This window comes from Ornithorhynchus anatinus, chromosome 3, assembly GCF_004115215.2.
Source record: "Ornithorhynchus anatinus isolate Pmale09 chromosome 3, mOrnAna1.pri.v4, whole genome shotgun sequence".
Taxonomy (NCBI): domain Eukaryota; kingdom Metazoa; phylum Chordata; class Mammalia; order Monotremata; family Ornithorhynchidae; genus Ornithorhynchus; species Ornithorhynchus anatinus.
The window spans coordinates 101603142-101623032 of record NC_041730.1 but is presented as its reverse complement, the minus strand read 5'-3'; the positions used below and the strand labels follow the sequence as shown (position 1 = coordinate 101623032).

At 42.3% G+C, this 19891-nt stretch overlaps 1 protein-coding gene across 1 annotated transcript in view; it reads left to right on the top strand.

The window, feature by feature from the left end:
• CTNNA3 (catenin alpha 3) overlaps window positions 1-14449 on the top strand; it is a 1377490-nt gene extending 1363041 nt beyond the window's left edge. Inside the window, 1 exon segment of the mRNA XM_039911548.1 lies at window positions 14144-14449. Within this exon segment, the coding sequence (XP_039767482.1) occupies window positions 14144-14431 (288 nt within the window). The 3' untranslated portion in view covers window positions 14432-14449.
• The last annotated feature ends 5442 nt before the right edge of the window (window positions 14450-19891 follow it).

The following is a 19891-nucleotide window of genomic DNA, read 5'->3' as shown; positions in this document are numbered from 1 at the left end:
AATAGAGTAAAGGAAATAAGATGTTTTCTGCATTGCAAAAAGAGAGGCTATTGTCAGACACATAATGAAAATTAGAAAATAGAGACTGTTAATGCAGAGTTTTAGCAGGTTATTCAAATGGCTTTAAGCACAGAAGTCAATGGTGCTCCTAAAACTACAATTAAGATTCAGCATGAGATCCACTGTACAATCACATTCTACCCATGTATTTGGAGGAAAGGAAGCAAGCTCGTGGGAGCTGAATCTGAGAAGCCGAGTGAATGTAGCCCTAGAGTCATAAACTGCAAAATGTCCCCAGCTAAATAGAGAAACTGCCCAATAGGAACACTTTAACAATAAGCAGCACCAACCGTTTCACTTGAGTGCAAATATTTTAGCTACTCTTTTCTCCTGGTAGCTAAAAAATCAACATTTGGATATTTAATATGTTTCTCAAGCCCATGATAAACCCTCATGTCTGACATAAATGAAGTAACAAAAATAAAATTTAATATAATCCTTCCCAGGGATTATATTATTCAAGATATAATATACCCACTACTAATCCACAGTCTCTAGACTATGAGCTCATTGTGGGCAGGGAATGTATCTGTTGTTTTATTGTACTCTCTCAAGCACTTAATACAGTGCTTTGCACACAGCAAGCACTCAATAAATACTACTGAATGAGATGAATGAATTCATTCAATAGTATTTATTGAGCGCTTACTATGTGCAGAGCACTGTACTAAGCGCTTGGGATGAACAAGTCGGCAACAGATAGAGACAGTCCCTGCCGTTTGACGGGCTTACAGTCTAATCGGGGGAGACGGACAGACAAGAACAATGGCACTAAACAGCGTCAAGGGGAAGAACATCTCGTAAAAACAATGGCAACTAAATAGAATCGAGGCGATGTACAATTCATTAACAAAATAAATAGGGTAACGAAAATATATACAGTTGAGCGGACAAGTACAGTGCTGTGGGGATGGGAAGGGAGAGGTGGAGGAGCAGAGGGAAAAGGGGAAAATGAGGCTTTAGCTGCGGAGAGGTAAAGGGGGGATGGCAGAGGGAGTAGAGGGGGAAGAGGAGCTCAGTCTGGGAACGGCTCTTGGAGGAGGTGATTTTTAAGTGAGGTTTTGAAGAGGGAAAGAGTATCAGTTTGGCGGAGGTGAGGAGGGAGGGCGTTCCAGGACCGCGGGAGGACGTGACCCAGGGGTCGACGGCGGGATAGGCGAGACCGAGGGACGGCGAGGAGGTGGGCGGCAGAGGAGCGGAGCGTGCGGGGTGGGCGCTAGAAAGAGAGAAGGGAGGAGAGGTAGGAAGGGGCAAGGTGATGGAGAGCCTTGAAGCCTAGAGTGAGGAGTTTTTGTTTGGAGCGGAGGTCGATAGGCAACCACTGGAGTTGTTTAAGAAGGGGAGTGACATGCCCAGATCGTTTCTGCAGGAAGATGAGCCGGGCAGCGGAGTGAAGAATAGACCGGAGCGGGGCGAGAGAGGAGGAAGGGAGGTCAGAGAGAAGGCTGACACAGTAGTCTAGCCGGGATATAACGAGAGCCCGTAATAGTAAGGTAGCCGTTTGGGTGGAGAGGAAAGGGCGGATCTTGGTGATACTGTAGAGGTGAAACCGGCAGGTCTTGGTAACGGATAGGATGTGTGGGGTGAACGAGAGGGACGAGTCAAGGATGACACCGAGATTGCGGGCCTGTGGGACGGGAAGGATGGTCGTGCCATCCACGGTGATGGAGAAGTCTGGGAGCGGACCGGGTTTGGGAGGGAAGATGAGGAGCTCAGTCTTGCTCATGTTGAGTTTTAGGTGGCGGGCCGACATCCAGGTGGAGACGTCCCGGAGGCAGGAGGAGATGCGAGCCTGAAGGGAGGGGGAGAGGACAGGGGCGGAGATGTAGATCTGCGTGTCATCTGCGTAGAGATGGTAGTCAAAGCCGTGAGAGCGGATGAGTTCACCGAGGGAGTGAGTGTAAATGGAGAACAGAAGAGGGCCAAGAACTGACCCTTGAGGAACTCCAACAGTTAAAGGATGGGAGGGGGAGGAGGCTCCAGCGTAGGAGACCGAGAATGATCGGCCAGAGAGGTAAGAGGAGAACCAGGAGAGGACAGAGTCCGTGAAGCCAAGGTGAGATAAGGTATGGAGGAGGAGGGGATGGTCGACAGTGTCAAAGGCAGCAGAGAGGTCAAGGAGGATCAGAATGGAGTAGGAGCCATTGGATTTGGCAAGAAGGAGGTCATGGGTGACCTTAGAGAGAGCAGTCTCGGTAGAGTGGAGGGGACGGAAGCCAGATTGGAGGGGGTCTAGGAGAGAATGGGAGTTAAGGAATTCTAGGCATCGATTGTAGACGACTCGTTCTAGGATTTTGGAAAGGAAGGGTAGTAGGGAGATAGGACGATAACTGGAGGGGGAAGTGGGGTCAAGAGCGGGTTTTTTTAGGATGGGGGAGACGTGGGCATGTTTGAAGGCAGAGGGGAAGGAGCCCTTGGAGATTGAGTGGTTAAAAATAGAAGTTAAGGAAGGGAGGAGGGCAGGGGCGATGGTTTTAAGAAGGTGAGAGGGAATGGGGTCCGAGGCGCAGGTGGAGGGGGTGGCACTTGCGAGGAGGGAGGAGATCTCCTCTGAGGATACTGCAGGGAAGGATGGGAAAGTAGGGGAGGGGGTTGTTGGGGGGGAGGGGAGAGGCGGAGGGGTGACTTTGGGGAGCTCAGACCTGATCGTGTTGATTTGAATGAATGAATGAATGAATGAATGAATGAATGAATGAAATCTACCCAAACCTCAGAACAGTGAGTCACCTCCACCAGGGTGACTACCTAAACACATATGTAGGAGTCCTTATTCTTGCTTCAAACACATTGACATTATGGCATACCATTGCCCTTTGAGTGCTAGAAGAGGGGACTTCTGACACCTCTCCCAACCCCGACACCCATGCGCATCCACACCCCCCCAAGCAGTTGGGGGCCCAGAGCTCCTTGTTAGGTGTTTTGGGAAGCTGTTCTCTGGTAAGCCGGATTGCCTAAACTTTGAGAGAGTGACGTGCAGTTCTCGTACAGGAGGCATGGAGATTGTTTTCAATTGGAGGACCTTCATGGGAAGATGAGAGAGATTTCTGATCTTGAATAAGAGAATAAAATTGCCGCACTTTTAAACATTTTTACCCTTTGGAAAACACCATGCTTCTAAAACCTGATTCTAGTTTAGATACAAAGTTTGCTCCCACAGAGCAGAGAGGCCTTTCAAGTACACTTTAATTGTTTTCCTCAAGATGTATTTTTTTTACGCCTGACATAGTCCATACCTCATATCAGTGATAACAGCATTCTGATGCTCCAGGCTACTCCTAAAATGATTTCCAAAGCATCTTTCTTTCTTGTTACTCTCTGACCTTTTCTCCCACATCACCGTTGAGACAATAATGATACCAGAACATTTCATTTCATTCCTAAGATTTAGAAACTGGGGCATCATATATTTTTCAAAGGAGTTACGCCCCTTGACCCCAATTCTTAGAGGACTTTCAGATTATTCTGAGACAGAACACACTGATACATGTTCTGCATATAATTCATGGCCTAGTGGAACTAGCATGGGACTGGGAGTCTGTAGACCTGGATTCTAATCCCAGCTCTATCGCTTGCTGTATTATTACTTAACTTCTCTGGGCCTATTTCCTCAACTGTGAAATGGGGATTCAATGCCCTCTTCTCCCTCTTACTTAGATTGTGAGCTCCACATGCGACAGGGATTGTATCCAACCTCGTTATCTTGAGTCTAGCCCAGCGTTTAGTTCAGTGCAGTGCTTGGCACATAGCAAGCATTTACCAAGCTTCTTATGGAACATTTCTACCAACTCTGTTATGTTGTACTCTCCCAAATGCTTAGTACAGTCTTCTGCACACAGTAAGCACTCAATAAGATTGATTGATCAATTGATTTACCACAATTCTCCCCATATCACTTTAAATAAGCTTCCTTTAGCTGAAGGATTAGAAAATACTTGGTGCTTTGTATGAAAAAAGGTGTAAATAAGGGTTCAATTTTTCTTCCTCTTCTCTGATGGGTCTTAACTTTGGCTTCTTTTCTGGGAGACAAAGGGAGCCAGGGAAGATAGGAATTATGTTTTAGGCAGATATTCTTTTAGGCACAAAAAGGAAAGAAGCATCTAAAGCACTTAACTATGCAAATTAGCCTGTGTTCAGATCTGTGTACTGTCTTTGACCTCTGTGACTTCTTAATCCCCCTACATCCTCTAAGAGGTTCACTACTCAAATCAAGGGTATTGAACATATAAATCTGAGCTGTACAATGGGTTACATGGTATGATTATTGATCTTATCTCTCTGGCAGCTTCAAAGTACTTTCAGCAAACCTTGGATCCCTGTTTGATGAGCCACCCTGTTATAATTGTTAAGGTTTGATCATTCTAGAGCAGTTCAAATATAAATGGTCTTGGATAAGAGCAATGTGGGGTCCACTTCATGTTTTGTTTTTTACTTGCATTGAAAAATGACTCAACAGGAGCTGGCTATGACTGAGCACATCATTTTATTTTATGAACCGTTCTTTTGGGAATGTTAGATTTCTTCAGTATTTTCCTGCATTTTTGGTTTTTACTTTTTTTTTAACTTTAGTTTCCCACCTTGCTTCTCACAGTCTGCAGGGAGTAGGGAAGCAGATTGTCATCACTTAGACTATTTACCAACAGCACTTTGGTTAGTTAGATATAAGAACTGAACTTACTGACAACTGATAAGTATTAATTCCCTATTTGGAAAATTGGGCTCTGCTGTTATGTTTGCTGTACTGTTAATTTTGGGGTAGCAAAAATATTTCAATTCCATATAGTCACTAAGATTCTTTAATGCCAGTTTGTTTTTTTTTTAGAATGAGATCTTCATCTTTAGTTACAAGATTTTCATCTAAGATATAGAATAATGAAAAAAGAGTCAGCTGAGGTTAAAAGATTAGGACAACAGTCTAGCTGTCTGCTTCCTGAGAAGCAAATTTAATTAGATACATTATGTATCCAACCTGAAATCCTTGAAAAGGTTACAAATAAATATATCATTTAAAACTAGAAATGCTCAGTCATCTCAAACCTAGGGGATACTTAACTGGCTGAAAAAGAGGTAGCAAGGAATCTGTTTACATATAGAAGCAGCAATTCACTTTTTGGAGAGTATTTCAAAAGGCACAGTGTGTTGAATGCAAAATAAAAGCAGGTAAAAGAGGTTTATTAAGAAGCAAAATATTTGGCCTTTTTTTCCTCCCAATAATGATCTAGTTGATCAATCAATCAATTGTATTTATTGAGCACCTTTGGGTCATAATTATTTATTTTTGCTTTGGCATTTTTGCTAATGTGTTCACATCTCTTAAAAATAGAGCATCATAAGCTATCACTATCACAAATTAAATATCTGTTCAGGAGATTTCCCAGATTTCTTTGAGTTTTAAGTGTTGTATTTGTGGGCACTGTCTCACATAGGGTGTTCATTAATGATTCTAGATATTAAAGACCTTGAAGATCAGTGTAGGGAATGATTATTGTGTTGAGTGCTTAGTATGTTCCCAGCACTGTACTAAGCACTAGGGTAGATACAAGATAATCAAGTTGGACACAGTCCCAGTCCCACATGGGACTCACAATCTCACAGACTAGGGATGACCTCATCAGCCACATATTATTTTTGCAATCAGAATTATCCCCACACTAGCAATGCCCACTTATTATCTTTCTGGTAAACCTTCCTTGTGGTACTTCTTCTTGGATCATGTCAACCAAGGCACCAACTTTTTCAGAGCCAAGTGGGAAGAGAAATATTCCTCTGTCTACCACTCTATTAAAACTTTCTTCTGACTTCCCTCATTGTCCCAGCCCACCCCGAAATTGTCTGGATTCCAAAAGATGTCTCCAGGTGAATTGGCCATTCCAAGCTTGATTGACAGGACTTATAAATGAATTTCTCTTTCGGCAAAGTGTGTGCCTCATAACAAAAAGGAATGCAATTCACCCAAGCAGTTTGACCCTTCCTGGGGCCCTATAGGTCTGGGCAAACTGTCACACCTATCAACAAATATCTCTAAAGAGCATTATATAGAGGAGTGGGGTAAAACAAGTAATATGCCTCCGTTATTAAATCTGGTAGGACTGCCTTTCTAATATTCAGGAGCAAACTTATATACAAAGTAAATAAATAAATCACATATAATATCACAATGGTTTCTAAGAAAGCATTAGCTTCTTTATCTTGTGGATTAAAATTTCCAAGTTCATTTGGGGAATCTGAAGTCAAATTTGGCCACATATAATGGTGTGCCCTGGATGGATTTTCTGCCTTTAGCAACGTCATTCAAAAAGGCTATGTCCAGGCAGACTTAACAGCAAAATCAAAGATGGAGCTTCATTAAACTCATCCAAAATCCAAAATGGAGTCTCATTTTAAAATAGAAATTGTCAGGCTTATTATTACATTAAGTATGGTATCTTCTCTTTTAAAGATAAAGATGGCAAATAAGGACTTTTGCAAAGAATTTGAATCTGACTCAGGCTCAATTTGTATTCATATCTCAAGTAAGGATGAGTGTCCAAACACATATAGAACTATTATAGAAACTGGAATAAAGACATCCTCTAAGAGTTCTCTGAAATGTCTTTATTTCTGTTCATTTACCTCTGTGCTCCTTATAGGGTGGGGCATAGACTAAAATTTTATTTTATAAATTTATTTGCCCCAACATTAATCATTTGTGCACATAATTATATTAAATCATTTATTCTGATTCTATTGCCTGTAAATACTTTTTGGCCTTTCTCCCCCACTACGATAAAGGTGGCATATGTTAAGCACTTACTATGTGCCACTTACAATGTATTGAGTGATGGAGTGGATACAAGCAAATCGGGTTGGACACAGTCCCTGTCCCCCCTGGGGCTCATAGTCTCAATCCCCATTTTTACAGATGAGGTGGACTGAGGCCCAGAGAAGTGAAATGACTTGTCCAAGGTCAAACAGATGACAGGTGATGAAGTGGGGTTTAGAACGCATGACCTTCTGACTCTCAGGCCTGTACTCTATCCTTTATGCAGGCTGCTTCCCTGAAGAAAAGCTCTTTGTGCACAGGGAACTTGTGTCATGTTTTTGTTAATCATCAATCAATCAGTGGCATTTATTGAGCACTTACTGTGTGCTCAATAAATCTCTGCCTACAAGGGGTTTACTTACTGTCTACAGGGAGAACAGAAAAATGAATTGCAGATAGGGGAAATTATAGAGCATAAACTTAGTACTACAGCCCATTGAACTCAGTATGTGCTCAGTAAGTACCATTAATAATGGCATTTGTTAAGCACTTACTATGTGTAAAGCACTGTTCCTTAGCTCTGGGGGGATACAAGGTGATCAGATTGTCCCATGTGGGGCTCACAGTCTTCATCCCCATTTTACAGATGAGGTTCACTGAGGCCCAGAGAAGTAAAGTAACTTGCCCGAAGTCCACACAGCTGACAAGTGGCAGAGCCAGGATTAGAACATTACTTCTACTACTACTACTCTTACTAGTGAAGCAGCATGGCTCATTGGAAAGAGCATGGCCTTAGGAGTCAGAGGTCATGGGTTCTAATTCCAGCTCTGCCGCTTTTCAGCTGTATGACCTTGACAAGTCACTTCACTTGTCTGCGGCCTCAGTAACCTCATCTGACAAATGGGGATTAAGACTGTGAGCACCATGTGGGACAATCTGATTACTTTGTATCCCCCAGTGCTTAGAACAGTGCTTAGCACATAGTATGTGCTTAACAATGCCGTTATTATTATTACTACTACTACGTCTGTACTAGGCTTCATTGTCCTGCTTAAAACTATCAAGTTTTAAAAAAATTAACTAGTCTCCCCTTTGTCTCTGAGATACCTCTACACTTATGTGGGGTAGCTGATAGGACCTATCCATTATTAATACTCCATTCTACATCATGTGCAGTGAAGGCTATCCTTTGCCAGGCTCATACATAGCACTGTGCTCATTTTGTATATTTTATTTATTACCCTATTTATTTTGTTAATGAGGTGTATATCTCCTTGATTCTATTTATCTTGATGATGTCTTGTTTTTGTTTTGTTCTCTTTTTGCTTAGCTGTCTCCCCCCATTTAGACTATGAGCCTATCATTGGGTAGGGATTGTCTCTATCAGTTGTCAAATTGTACATTCCAAGCACTTAGTACAGTGCTCTGAGCATAGTAAGCGCTCAATAAATACTATTGAATGAATACATTGCCAACTGTAGGACTTGTTATTTTTGACTCTGTCTTCCTGAGATTTCTGGAGAAGAATAACCCTTCAAGCACTGGTGTGTGAGGTTCTCTATATGCTGAATGTGGTCCTCACCAATTGGCTGCTAATCCATTCTTTTTAAGACTTTGATTCACTTCATCTTTAAAATGTTTATTCTGTTCCTCAAGCTATGAACGACCCATTTTAATTCATTGTTCCAGAGCAGATAGGCCTCCTCCTATCTACCTTTCTCTTCACAAGCCCCATAAGGATTTGTGTTTCAGTAAACATTGCACCAGTGGTGGTAGGCTGATCAATCAGTCAATCAGTAAGCGCATGGGAGAGTACAATAGAAGGGACTTGGAGGCTGATGGTAGGTTCTCGTGTAGCTTGATCTTCTGTTACAGAAAATAGCTCATGGTTCAAGCCGTGAAGATAGATTTGCCTTATGAGATTGGTTAAGGGCTCAAAGCCATTTAGAACATTGGTGGAGATTTCTATTTACCAGGTTGATGCATTTTGAAGTCCAGATCTGCAGGAAAAGACCAGTAGGGCATCGTAGGCATAATGCTGAAATTGTTCCTTCCCCAGGATCTGGCCTATCCTTGTAAGATGACAAGCTTCAAGAGCTTCTTCTAACCCTGAGATGTTATTTCCATTCTAGGAACCTGGTGAAAAGTGGTGCAAATTGAGTTTCCTGTTACTATTAGCTGAGGAGGGAATTATTTAAAATGTAATCCTTCCCTTCCTTTCAACCTTCCAAGTTTTGGCCCCAGGCTGAAAATTTACCCTAAAAAAAAGCAATGTACTTAGAAATGACCGGGAAGGTTAGGAGAGGAAAAGATGGCAAATAAGGACTTTTGTAAAGATTATGGTATCAGAGTCTGACACAGGAGATGGGTGAATAGGGTCTTCCCAACATTGCCCTGATGTTTAAGCAGAGGTTGTGGCCTGGAGTTTTTATGAAGGTCTTAATAGCCGAGAAGGGGCTTTCCAAAACCTGGGCATCATCAGTTCTCAATCTGCACCTCAGTAATCTTAATTGGTTTGAGAGCTCCATTATTAGCCTGTGTCACCTCCATTATTAGCCTGTGTCCCTGTTCACATTTGACAATGCTTGATCTGGGCAGACATCAAGTTTCATGCCAAGTTCTGTTTCAAAGACGTGAAGCATCTTTGTGGAGAGTACAATATCCTCTTCCACAGCAGAAACTTGGTCTTTTGAGAGAGGCATCCTCCACTCACTCCAATCTGGCCATGTGTTCTGATGTTTGAAGTCAGTTTGGTATTTCGAGTCACCATACTTGAAGGATGATTATCTGACTTCCTCAGTCTAAGTGTTGTTTCCAACATGGTGAGAAAGTGGGTTTTTGCCCTGGTTTTTTAAGGTGTTTGCCTATGTGGCCAGGTGTTCTCCTCACAGAGGAAGGGCAGTGTTGTTACCTGAAGATCAAGGACTTCAAGGCTTTTCCTTGTGGTTAATGCCTTAGTTCTGGTGCAAGTCTGTCACCCGTTGCCAGGGACAGGTTCTCTTCGGAATCGGTGTGGCGACAGAGAGAGAGGCCGGGGAATGGAAAACCTGAGTTTTGTATAGAATTTATTCCGCGGGGTGAATTGAATTAATTCATTATTTAGACACGACACTTTCTTCCCTTTTGAAGACAATATGATGTTAAAGCTTCCCTAACGGGAGGAATACACTGGTATGTTACTTGCATGTGGCTGGACACCCGAGCCCACTTATGATTTACTCACAACGTGGTGAGGCGGCTGGCTCCTACCATGTGCTCGCCCCACCACTGGAGGAATCCAGCCTTTGCGTTAAATACACTTATGCGTTAAACACCAATGAGTTACATACACTTATTAGTTACATACACTTATGCGGTAAACCCCAGTTATGCATTACCCACTTATGGTTACTTGCGCTTGGTGAGGTGGCTAGCTCCCACCATATTCATTCTCACTGGAGAGGCACCCACTTAGACATCACATCCACTTATGTACTACTTGCCCTTGGTGAGGCGGCTAGCTCCCACCATATTCCACATCCCACTGGAGAGGTACCCCACTTAGATATCAAATCCATTTAAACGTTACATACCCATGGTAAAGCATCTGGCTTCCGACCCCACGAGCGTTCAGCAGGATGGGACACTCACCCATCACCATGGATCCTCACTTGGTGCAGGCAGAGCAGCCTTCTCACGCTCTGGACAGAAGGCGACCTGCAAGCCGGCTGCTGCAAGTCCATGTTCCTCTGCACAGAAGATTAGAGGTGGCAGGTATTTATCACCTGTGCCCTTAGGCCATTCCAGCTTCCGGCCTCAGTTTATCCCAATCTCTGCCCTCCCCCCTCCTCCATTCCCAATTTGATTGGAACAGGGACACATTGGACTGTCAATCTGGCAGTTTTGGTTGTGGGGGCGGTGTTCCACCCTTCAACTTCCGAGTTGCTCAGGAGGTCACAAGATAGCAATTTGACCTTGAGATGGTCGGTACCCCCAGGTTCACCTTGGGACAATGTCATGCATCAATCAGTCAATCAATCATATTTCTTGAGTACTTACTGTGTGCAGAGCACTGTACTAATTGCTTGGGAGAATGTAATAGAACAGTAGCAACAGAGACAGTCCCTGCTCAAAATGAGCTTTCAGTCTAGAGGGAGCTTCACATCTTTTATTCATTCTATTATTATTCCATTTGTAATGTGCCTGATGTGGGCAAAGCCCTGGGAAGTATACAATACAGAATAAATAAGGCTTGGCCTCGGGGCCTGAGGAGATTTACAATCTAAAAGTTATGAAAAACAGTCTGATGGAGGCCCTTCTTTGGAGTGAATAGGTCCAGATTTCTGTAGTTATCACCTGCTCGTGTAGGGAATCAGATAGGAAGAGTATTGGCCCTTGAGTGAAATCTGGGTTGGAAGATGATCTATCAGTCAGATGATAATAATAATAATAATATAATAAAGATCGGTATTTTTTAGGCCACTTACTAATGTGTCAGCACTACTCTAAGAGCACTGAGGTAGATACTATCTAATCAGGTTGGATGCAATCCCTGCCCAACTTTGGCTACAGCCCTTAATAATCCTTTTACAGATGAGATACTGAGTTTAGAGAAGTTAAGTGACTTGCCCAATGTCACACAGAAGAGAAATGATGGAGCCAGTATTACAACCCAGCCTCCTTCTGACTTCCAGCCCTGGGCTCTATCCAATAGGCCCATGCTACTTACTATATCAGAAGTTTTCTGTAAATATGTCACTTGGACTTTATGAGCTCATTTCCAGCTGTAAGAAAAAATGATTTAGCAATGGGGTGAGGCCAGATGCGGCCCTCGATACTATTCATTTATTCAGTCATAATTTTTGAGTGCTTACTTTGTGCAGACCATTGTACTAAGTACTTGAGAGGTACAATTCAGCAACAGAGACAATCACTACCCACAATGGCTGCACAGTCTAGAAGGGTGGAGACGGACATCAAAACAAGTAAACAGGCATCAGTAGCACATTATAAATAGAATTATAAATGTAATACTCATCATTAATAAAAATAAATAAAATTATAATTATAAAAATGTACAATATTTGCACAAGTGCTGTGGGACAGGGAGAGGGGTAGAGCAAAGGGACCGAGATGGTTGATGGGGAGGAGAGGGGGATCAGAGGAAAAGGTGAGCTTTCACTAGGTCTTTGAAGTGGAAAAAGTGTGCTAGTTTGGCAGATTTGAGGAGAAAGGCATTCCAGGCCAGTGGTAGGATGTGGGCCAGGGGTCCATGGCGGAACAGGTGAGAACTTAGCAGCATGGCGGTAGTGGATGGGGCACGGGCCTGGGAGTCAGAGGTCAATGGGTTCTAATCCCAGCTCTGCCATTGTCGGCTGTATGACCTTGGGCAAGTCATTTAACTTCTATGTGCCTCAGTTACCACATCTGTAAAATGGGGATTGAGACTGTGAGCCCCACATGGGACAGAGACTGTCCAACCTGATTTCCTGCAGCGTGGCTCAGTGGAAAGAGCACGGGCTTTGGAGTCAGGGCTCATGAGTTCGAATCCCAGCTCTGCCACTTGTCGGCTGTGTGACCTGTGGGCAAGTCCACTTAACTTCTCTGTGCCTCGTTCCCTCATCTGTAAAATGGGGATTAAGACTGTGAACCCCACGTGGACAACCTGATTCCCCTATGTCTACCCCAGCGCTTAGAACAGTGCTTGGCACATAGTAAGCGCTTAACAAATACCAACATTATTATTATTATTGTCTCCACCCCAGCACTTAGTACAGTGCCTGGCTCATAGCAAGCGCTTAACAAATACCAGAATATTGTTATTATTACCATTATTATAAACTCACTGTGGGTGGCGAATGTGTTTGTTTATTGCTATATTGTATTTCCCCAATCTCTTAGGACAGTGTTCTGCATACAGTAAATGCTCAATAAGTACGATTGACTGATTGAAGATGACATCAGTGTAATGATCCCAGTAATTAGGCTCAGACTTTGCTGTGTATGGGTTCATTTTCAAATCTCATGAACAGGTTGGCTATTCCTAGTGACAGCAGAGGGTTCCACAGTGGTTTGGTGCATGTTGCTCTATGAAGCGTTATTCAAGCAAAATCTTTCAAGATGATGTGACAATCCCATGCTTTTTAATGGTAATGTTTGATCTTCTTGGAGTTTGAATTTCTAGGTCACACAATCCTGTGAGCAGGAGCTAGGCAAGATTTTTTATGAAGCTTGGGAAGTGGTAACCCAGGCTGAACACAAGGGCAAGAAGAGTTTCCCCTGTTGTCCCGGCTCATTTTCTTGGACTCCAGATCAGGGAAAAGAGGAAAATGCATTTTCTTCCCCTATCCTGGCACATTTTCCCAGGCTAATCTCCACAGTGGCAGAGAGGGCTCTCACCCCAACACCAGCTATCACCAAACACCACTGGCATGCTTGGTTCTGTGGGAGGGCAGGGACCAGACTTGAATTTTCCAGTGTGGCGCAGAGAACTCAGAGAACTCAAGAGGATTTGTGCTTTCTGAGGTCCATCTTCCCATGAGGTGGACAGAGGAGATGAAACAAGAAACCTCAAGCTTGTTTTCTTTTTCTTTTTAAAAAAAGACCAAAAAAAATTCCTTGGGCCAGCAGTGGTCCAAGGTGGGGGGTGAGGGGAGGGAATGCTGTGACTGACTACTGCCCAATCCAGTAGGGTGATACAAGCGATGGGCACTAGTCTGGCATCAGAATACATCATATGATTAGGAGAAGGAAGCAGCACTGTGTTGGAATCTACTTTAACCTCTTTGCCTAAGAATAAGAAGTGACAGGCCTCCCAGACAAATTTTTAAAGCAAACAAATGCCTCTTGTTATCAAGCAAATGTGTTTATTGAGTGCTTACAGTGAACAGAGGACTATACTGAGTTCTTGGGAGAGTATAGTGCAAATCACACCTCTGAAGTGGTGTTATCCCATTAGCTCATTTATAACATGCTTCTAGAGTGCTCTTTTACACCTACAGCAGATCACTGTCTAATAATGGTTTTTGAGTCCTGATGGCTTTGGGGCTTGATTGTCCAGGTCAACTATGGTGAGAGCTTATTAAATTATTACCATGATTAATATTTTATTTGTTAAGCATTTACTATGTGGCAAGCACTGTTCAAAACGTGGGGTAGACACAAGTTAATCAAGTCAGACACAGCCCCTGTTCCTTAAAGGGCTCACAGCCTTTAGATAGACATGTTTGAAAAATGATAGACATCAGTAAAATGAGGGGTTTTAGTGAACTTTGCAATTTCCACTTTCCTATTTCAATTTGTCAATATATTGTAATTTGAGAGCAATTGATTTCCCTAGATTAACAAACATCTTTCTTATTGCAGCTGGATAGTGTAACTTCACTCATCCAGGCAGCCAAGAACTTGATGAATGCTGTCGTACAGACGGTGAAGATGTCCTATATTGCCTCAACTAAGATCATCAAAATCCAGAGTCCGACTGGACCCCGGCACCCTGTGGTGATGTGGAGAATGAAGGCTCCTGCAAAAAAGCCCTTGATTAAGAGAGAGAAGCCAGAGGAAATCTATGCAGCTGTCAGAAAAGGCTCAGCACAGAAGAAAATCCATCCAGTCCAAGCCATGAGTGAATTCAGAGGCAGACAAGTCTATTAAAATGGCTGTTCTACTCCACTTCAGATGCTGCAAAAACCTTACTATTTTCACTGCTTTATTTTCCACTTGATCATTTCTTAAGTGCACTAAGGTTTGGGGTTATGAATCACCTAGTAGAGTTAGCACTGAATATTTGTAAGAGCAGAAATATCCAAGGAATGTCTTACATGGCCTGAGTGACAAATATCTGCATTTGTGTTTTTTAATGATAAGCAACATGGCCTAGTGCATAGGTAGAACACGGGCCTGAGAGTCAGAGGACCAGGGTTCTGTTTCCCAGCTCTGCCACTTAATAATTAATTCATTCAATCATATTTATTGAGAGCTTACTGTCTGCAGAGCACTGTACTAAGCACTTGGAAAGTACAATTCAGCAATAGAGACAATCCCTGCCCACACCAGGCTTAATAATAATAATAATAATAATAATAATAATGTTGGTATTTGTTAAGCGCTTACTATGTGCCAAGCACTGTTCTAAGCGCTGGGAGACATAGGGGAATCAGGTTGTCCCACGTGGGGCTCACAGTCTTAATCCCCATTTTACAGATGAGGGAACTGAGGCACAGAGAAGTGACTTGCCCACGGTCACACAGCCAACAAGTGGCAGAGCTGGGATTCGAACTCATGAGCCCTGACTCCAAAGCCCATGCTCTTTCCACTGAGCCACGCTGCTTCTCTATAATAATAATGTTGGTATTTGTTAAGTGCTTACTATGTGCACAGCACTGTTCTAAGCACTGGGGTAGATACAGGGTAATCAGGTTGTCCCACGTGAGACTCACAATTAATCCCCATTTTACAGATGAGGTAACTGAGGCATAGAGAAGTTAAGTGACTTGCCACAGTCACACAGCTGACAAGTGGCAGAGCCAGGAGTCGAACCCACGACCTCTGACTCCAAAGCCCAGGCTCTTTTCCACTGAGCCACGCTGCTTCCCATAATAACTGTGGTATTTGTTAAGTACTTACTATGTACCAGGCACTGTATTAAGCACTGGGGTTGTCTGCTGTGTGACCTTGGGCAAATCACTTAACTTCTCTGTGCCTCAATTACCTCATCTGCAAAATGGGGATTAAGACTGTGAGCCCCATGTGGGACAGGACTGTGTTCATCCTTATTTGCTTGTATCCCCCAGTGCTTAGAACACAGCCTGGCACATAGTAAGAGCTTAACTAATACCATGATTATTGTAATTATTATTAATGCCCAACATTTTTTTTTGGGAATGTGAAGATTCATTTTCAAATCCTTAGCCTTTTTTGCAAGGAACAGAAGACTTTACTAAATCATCTAAGGTCTCTTAATCCTCATATAAATCATAAGGTAACTGGAAGCCTCTATAAGTAAACTTGCTTTCAAATTTCCAGTGACCACAGTGGACTGACTGACTCTTTGCTATAACCCAGAGGAAGCTGACCATTGTGTGCTTGTTTAGAAGAGCTACAGATGTTCCTCACTATACAGCTGAGATGTCTTCCTCAAAAAAGTGGAAGTAGTTTGCAAATGGCTGAATCATGGGTATTTTCCACCTTAGACACACATGCTATAAATTGGCATGCATTCCAATGCTTTAGAAAAATAATGGCTTTTTGGGTGTTAACTACTATTATACCAAGCAGCACTAAGCTTTTATTTCATTTTTGTTAATGTAATTCATTGCATGAGGGGTTGTATGATTATGAAACTGCAGAAAGCTGCAAATTAGAAACCTGTTTTGCCATTTTCAATTTTAGGGAAGAATTTGTCCAACTTCCCCTTGTCTCAGTAATGACAGGCCCACTCCTTGAACACTTCTTCACATCTTCGAACTCGTGTCTCCATCAAAGTCATCTTCAATCATTTTTATAAATTCCTGTTTACAAGACTTAATTGGTCTTGGAAATACCATACTCTCTTGACCTGAATTTGTATTTTGCATTAGGGCATTGGAGCTTCAAAGTGTCAAACGTAAGACTGTATCTTTGGTTCCATATATCATGGGATGACCATAAACTGGGGTGAAGTATTGAAGCATAATGGTTAGATCTCAATATGGCTCTAATGTGGGTATGCTGGTACTTGTTACTTTGCTCTGCAGCTTAGTTTCTTCTGGGTAATAATTTTTTAAACCTTGCTAAAATAGGTGAACCATGAATCCATATTCATAAATAGCTGATTAAAGTTCACCTTCCTTGTAGTGGACATTTGGGGTTGTGTGGTGTTTGGGCAGAACACTATACTAAGCACTTGGGAATGTCCCATACCACAGAGTTGGTAGATGTGATTCCTGTCCTCAAGGAGCTTACAGGCTACAGGCATATCAAGGTGCATAACAGCTGGAAAAATTGTGCCTGAAAAGGCTGTTTAGGTCTGGTTTCAAACATACTTTATATTCAGTTACCTCAATTGCAGTTAAGAAAGGGAAACTGGAAACCATTGGGCAGATAGAAAAATTAAGTAATTCAGTTTTCAATCAAGGAAGCTTATTTTAATACCTTCCATTTAAGTACAGATTTTATAGTCTTTTCTAATATCTGCTGTAGGTTTACCCATTCAGTTAGTAAAATGCCCATATTTTAATTATATTGCTTGCCACCTCTTTTTTTTTTCCCAGTGACAACTCCCATTTTGATGCCTCAATTTCTCCTTCATGGGCAGAGTTCTTTCACTTTCACATGTTCTGTCAGTCTGTTAATTGAGAAGAAGCATGGCTTATTGATCGGCATGAACCTGGGAGTCGGAAAGAACAGGGTTCTAATCCACTTTTCCATTTATTGCTGTGTAACCTTCAGCAAATCACTTAATGTCCCTGTGCTCACTTCCTTATCTGAAGAATGGGGATGAAAATAAGCAACACTATGTGGGATATGGACTGTGTCCAACTGATTGGCTTGTATATACCCCGAGTATTTAGTATAGTGCCTGGCACATAGTAAGCACATAACAGATACCATGAAAAAAAATCCTCTGTCTCTCACAGCATAAAACCTGTGGCTTTTAATTCTTCTCTTCAGTATTGCCTCAAGGTCTTGTCTCTTACTACTATGCTCACGGTTCACACTGCTGTGATCTCACTTAATGCACTAAAAATCTGTTGTGCTGAAATAAATATATAAAGTATACAAAGATCTCTTCCTTCTCATTGCAAATTTCAGAGGGCCAAGTAGTTTGAATACTGTATGTAGAAATCCTGAATAGAGGCAAACATGACATATTATCCAAGGGAATACTTGAATCCAAGAGGCTTTGTATTTATGTTGAGGCTGTCCAGAAGGTAGGTTAAAATTAATACCAGTATTATGTTCTTACCACAATTTGTGCTTCTGGAAGATTTAGTGACAAATTCCCATCTTTCTATCAGTCTGGATACCTGGATTCCATTTCCTGCCATTGAATCTCTTAGTGTACCTCCATGTTAATCCATCAATAGTATTTACTGAGTGCTTATTGGAGGCAGAATACTATACTAAGGACTTGGGAAGTACCAATACAGAGTTGGTAGATATGATCCTGTCCTCAAGGATCTTACAGGCTACAGGTTGTCAGATATTAAAATACATTATGGCTAAAGGAAATAGTAGAGATTAAGGATATCTACATAAGTGCACTGAGTATGGGGTGAGTATCAAAGTGCTTAAGGGGTACACAGACAAAAGTATAGCTGATGCATAGGGAAGGGAGGATAGGGGAAACAGGTTAATCAGAGATGGCTCTAGGAGAAGATGTGATTTTAGGAAAGCTTTGAAGGTGGGGAAAATGGTGGACTGTGGAATATGAAGGGGAGGGAGTTGGGGGAACAATGTCTATCAATTATTAATTGTACTCTCCCACATGCTAGTACAGTGCTCTGCACACAGTAAGCACTCAATAAATACAACTGATTATTAATTTCCAGTCATGGTCATTGCACCCAGGACTTCCCTCCTTAGACTCACAGAGTGTTTGCTTCTGTAGGGAAGAGGAAGTGTCCAGATAGGTGGAAGGAAAAAGCTGAGTTATTAATATGCTGCTAGAGGACTGCATGACTATGACCCCTTAGCTTGTTTGTGCTTCTGCTTCCCTATCAGTAAGCAATGTCTTGCAGGTGATGAAAGTCCTATGCTGCAAAACAATCAGAACACTTCAGAAGTGAGGTTAAAGTATGACAGTATGGTCTGACATTTTTATCATCAGGATGGATATAGGCAGTCCTATTTTCCAAAGATTAATCTGATTGTCAGCAACATCTAAAAATGGCAGTTAATTATCCAGGAATGTGGTAAGGTATTTCCAAATGGAAATAGCTAAATACATTGTATGGCTAGTTGAGTTCCAGAAGACAATTCAGCCTAAGTATTAGATTTCATAGGATCCACCAAAGAATTATTTTTGGATTCTTCTTTAGAAATCTGAATGGGTTCCTGAGGTGTGCTGTCCAAATTTATTTTTCACAATAAGTTTTTGAAAACATCACACTGTAGCAACAAGGTGAAATTACTTGTAACTAATATCTGCTAAATACCAAGCTTAGTTGTTACAAAAGGTGACTTTCATTTGAGCTCTGTGTTAGTAGACTTTATACAGATCAGAGAAGCACATGGCATGTGGAAGAGTACGGCCCAGGAGTCAGAAGGTCATGGGTTCTAATCCAGTTCTGCAACTTTGCTGGTGACTTTGGGCAAATCACTTCACTTCTTGTGCCTCATTTATCTCACCTATAAAATGGGAGTTGAAACTGTGAGCCCACATGGGATAGGGACTATGTCCAACCCGATTTGCTTGTATCCACCCCAGCACTTAGTACAATGTCTGGCACATTTGTTTTTGCTGTTTATGCTATCGAGTTATCTGACCCAAGCGATACCAAGGACCCATCTCTCCAAAGCACCGTTCTCCATCTGCAATCATTCTGGTAGTGTACCATAAAGTTTTCTTGATAAAAATATGGAAGTGATTTACATTGCTTCCTTCTGCAAGGTAAATGAGTCTCTCTGCCTCTACTCTCTCCCATGGTGCTGCTGCCAGCACAGTGATTTCCTTACTTGTAGCAGATTGCCTTCACTCACTAGCCACTGCCCAAGCTAGGAATGGAATGGGTATGTCTCTGCTTGACTCTCCTCACAATCGAGACTGGTGGAGTACTAGCAGCTCTCAAGGTGCGACCTGGAGGGACACCTAGTACATAGCACTTAAATACCAAATGCATGGGGATATTAGAGAAGCAGCATGGCTTAGTGGAAAGAGCATGGGCTTGGGAGTCAGAGGTTGTGGGATCTAATCCCAGCTCCACCACTTGTCAGCTGTGTGACTTTGGCAAGTCACTTCATTTCTCTGTGCCTCAGTTACCTCATCTGGAAAATAGGGATTCAGACTTGAGCCTCACCTGGGACAACCTAATAACCCTGTATCTCCCCACTGCTTGGAACAGTGCTTGGCACATAGTAAGCACTTAAATGTCATTATATTATGTTTGATTTGCTTAAAATACCCTATCTAAA